A 2652-nucleotide genomic window follows, 5' to 3' on the forward strand; every position below is an offset into this window, starting at 1 on the left:
TAAATCCTCTACCTGTGAGATACTGACTATGGAAGTAGAGAGCTTAGCTACGCTGGGCCATGTGATACCAGACAGTATCGAGCAGAGAGCATGTGGGAGAGGCACTAGGGCCCAGGGAAAAGGAATCGAGCCCCACTCTCCCCGCCCCACACTCCCTCAAGCCCAGAGAGGCCTGGAGGAGGGTGGCCGGCCCTGGTTCTTGCCCTGGACCAGGTTCCCGCCCTGTCACAGCTCCACTGCCCACCCAGCCCCGCCCGACCAGGCCCTGCCTGGCACAGACCTCTCCTCGCCCTGCCCCGGGCACCGTGGACCAGAAGAAGCCCCTCCAGTCCGGGTCCTCAAAGATGTAGGGCAGCACGCGCGTGAGAAGCCGGCTGCAGTTCAGGACAATCTGCTTCTCCTTCTCCGAATGGCAGCCGCTCTCGGCTCCCTGCACCAGCTTCTCCACAGCCTGTGGGGCGGCAGAGGGGCACGCTGGGAGGGTGGGAGTGGGGCCCTGCACGTGGCTCGGATGGGCACCCCAGGCTCAGAGGGGGAGGCCCGACCCCACAGGGCCACCCTCCAGACAGGGTCGGCCAGCCCAGGCGGACGGGACGTGGGCCAGCCCACCACTCATCGGCTGAGATCTTGTTAAGCGACCCCCCACCTGAGACTCAGTTTACTTATCTGTAAAATGGCGACACGAACAGTGGCAGCCGCACAGGGCGAGCTAACTGAGCTGACCCATGGGAAGTGCTCAGCACGTTCTGGCCCGGTCACCCCCCCATGGTCACTTCCCCAGCACCCAGAGCCCGCAGACCTCTCGGACCACAGGGCTGGGCCAGCGTAGTGTCCCCAGGCGGGTGGTGAATGGCCCAGCCAGGTGCCCTCACCTTGTAGCACAGAGTGGCCAGGTTGGAGGGCGACTCCTCCCGCACGGCCCGGATCTCCGCCGCCGGCACCAGCGCAAAGACATCCTGCACCGAGGTGGCCGTGTCCGCCCAGAACTGGTCCCAAAAGGCGTCATCGGTGGCTTCCACGGGCTGTGGGGGAACCCAGTGTCCAGAGTGGCACAATCTCTTGCCAAAGAGCCCATAGTTTGCCCAACATGTAGCCAAGGAAACCCCCAAGAGGTAAGCCATGGCCCCCCTACTCCACCCCTGCTGGTGCCCAGGAGCCTCCCATGTGGCCACCATGAGTCCCAGCCCGCACAGGCAGGCTGGGGACACTTGGCACAGATGGTCAGGGGTCAGCTGGGCATTGAGTCCAGCAGCCGAAGCCTCACCCAGCTCTGAGGGACTGTGTGACCATCCACCTCTCTGGAGACCTTCTCAAACCCCACTGCCTGCAGGACTGAGTCCAGACCTCAGCCAGCCAGTCAGCCCAGACCTTACCTAAACACACCTCTATGCTGCACACCTGCGTACACAGGTGTGCACACACACGCATATGCATGCACATACACCTGTATTTGCTGTCCCTACCACACAGCCATGCCATCTTTTCTCCTAGCCTTTGCTCAGACTGCCCCCTCTTCCCGGCATGCCCACCCCTCCCGACACATTCCAAAGTCCCACCAGCCCTATTGAGGCAATGTGCCTTAAACACACGTATGCCTTTTGAATTATACGGGCAATCCATGTGAATGGTAATATCCCGGAAATATTTCCCAAGGAAATAGTTATGCGTGTATGAGGATGCCAACTGAAGTGTTATTGTTGACAACAGTAAAAAGTTGGGCTCAATTTAAATAACCAACAATGGGGGAGTGCTTTCAAAAGTGAAGGCACATTATACAAAGGGATATTATGCAGCCATCAGAACCACGTTTTCAACGAATATTAATGAATATTCACAGTGTCAGGGTAGGTGAAAAAACGATTAAAAAAACGATCACAGTTTTGCGTTAAATTGTAGAGTAACAAAAGCCTACACAAAGGTGACATGTTAACAGCAAGGATCTCTCTGGGTGGTTTTGTTTTTCGTTATGCTTTTCTGTAAGCGCAGGACTATTACCGTTTTCTTCCTTTTGAATGTTCCTCTGCTTAGGGCCAGGCTACCAGGCTCTCTTACTTTCTGAAGAGCGCTTCCTGCAAGAGACCATGCCCCTCGCCCCGTCGCCCAAGGCTCTCCCTTCTCTGCAAGGGCTGGTCAAGGGCCCGGCTAGCACCCTGGATCCACACATAGTACTATGCATTACCCTTCTATTGAGAAAAAGAAATATCTTGTTAAAAAAAATTCTAAAACTAAAATGGAACTCCCATTTGACCCAGCGATCCCACTGCTAGGACTATATCCCAAGAAACCAGAAACACCAATCAGAAAGGATATATGCACCCCTATGTTCACAGCAGCACAATTTACAATAGCTGAGATTTGGAAACAGCCTAAGTGCCCATCAGCAGATGAGTGGATTAAAAATACTGTGGTACATCTACACAATGGAATACTATGCTGCTGTAAAAAGGAAGGAACTCTTACCATTTGCAACAGCATGGTTGGACCTGGAGAGCATTATGCTAAGCGAAATAAGCCAGTCAAGAAAGATAAATATCACATGATCTCACTCATTTGTGTAATATAATGAATAACATAAACTGATGAATAAAAACAGATCCAGACCCAAAAATGGATCTATCAGATGCTTAACCTTCAGAGGGAAAGTAGGGGAAG

At 54.0% G+C, this 2652-nt stretch overlaps 1 protein-coding gene across 1 annotated transcript in view; it reads right to left on the minus strand.

The window, feature by feature from the left end:
- The window catches only part of HID1 (HID1 domain containing), a 17430-nt gene that overhangs the window by 10205 nt on the left and 4573 nt on the right, over positions 1-2652 (minus strand). The window contains 2 exon segments of the mRNA XM_023744739.1: positions 69-451; positions 873-1022. Coding sequence (XP_023600507.1) covers positions 69-451; positions 873-1022 — 533 coding nt within the window.

The sequence above is a fragment of the Myotis lucifugus genome, unplaced genomic scaffold (assembly GCF_000147115.1).
Source record: "Myotis lucifugus unplaced genomic scaffold, Myoluc2.0 scaffold_485, whole genome shotgun sequence".
Classification (NCBI taxonomy): Eukaryota; Metazoa; Chordata; class Mammalia; order Chiroptera; family Vespertilionidae; genus Myotis; species Myotis lucifugus.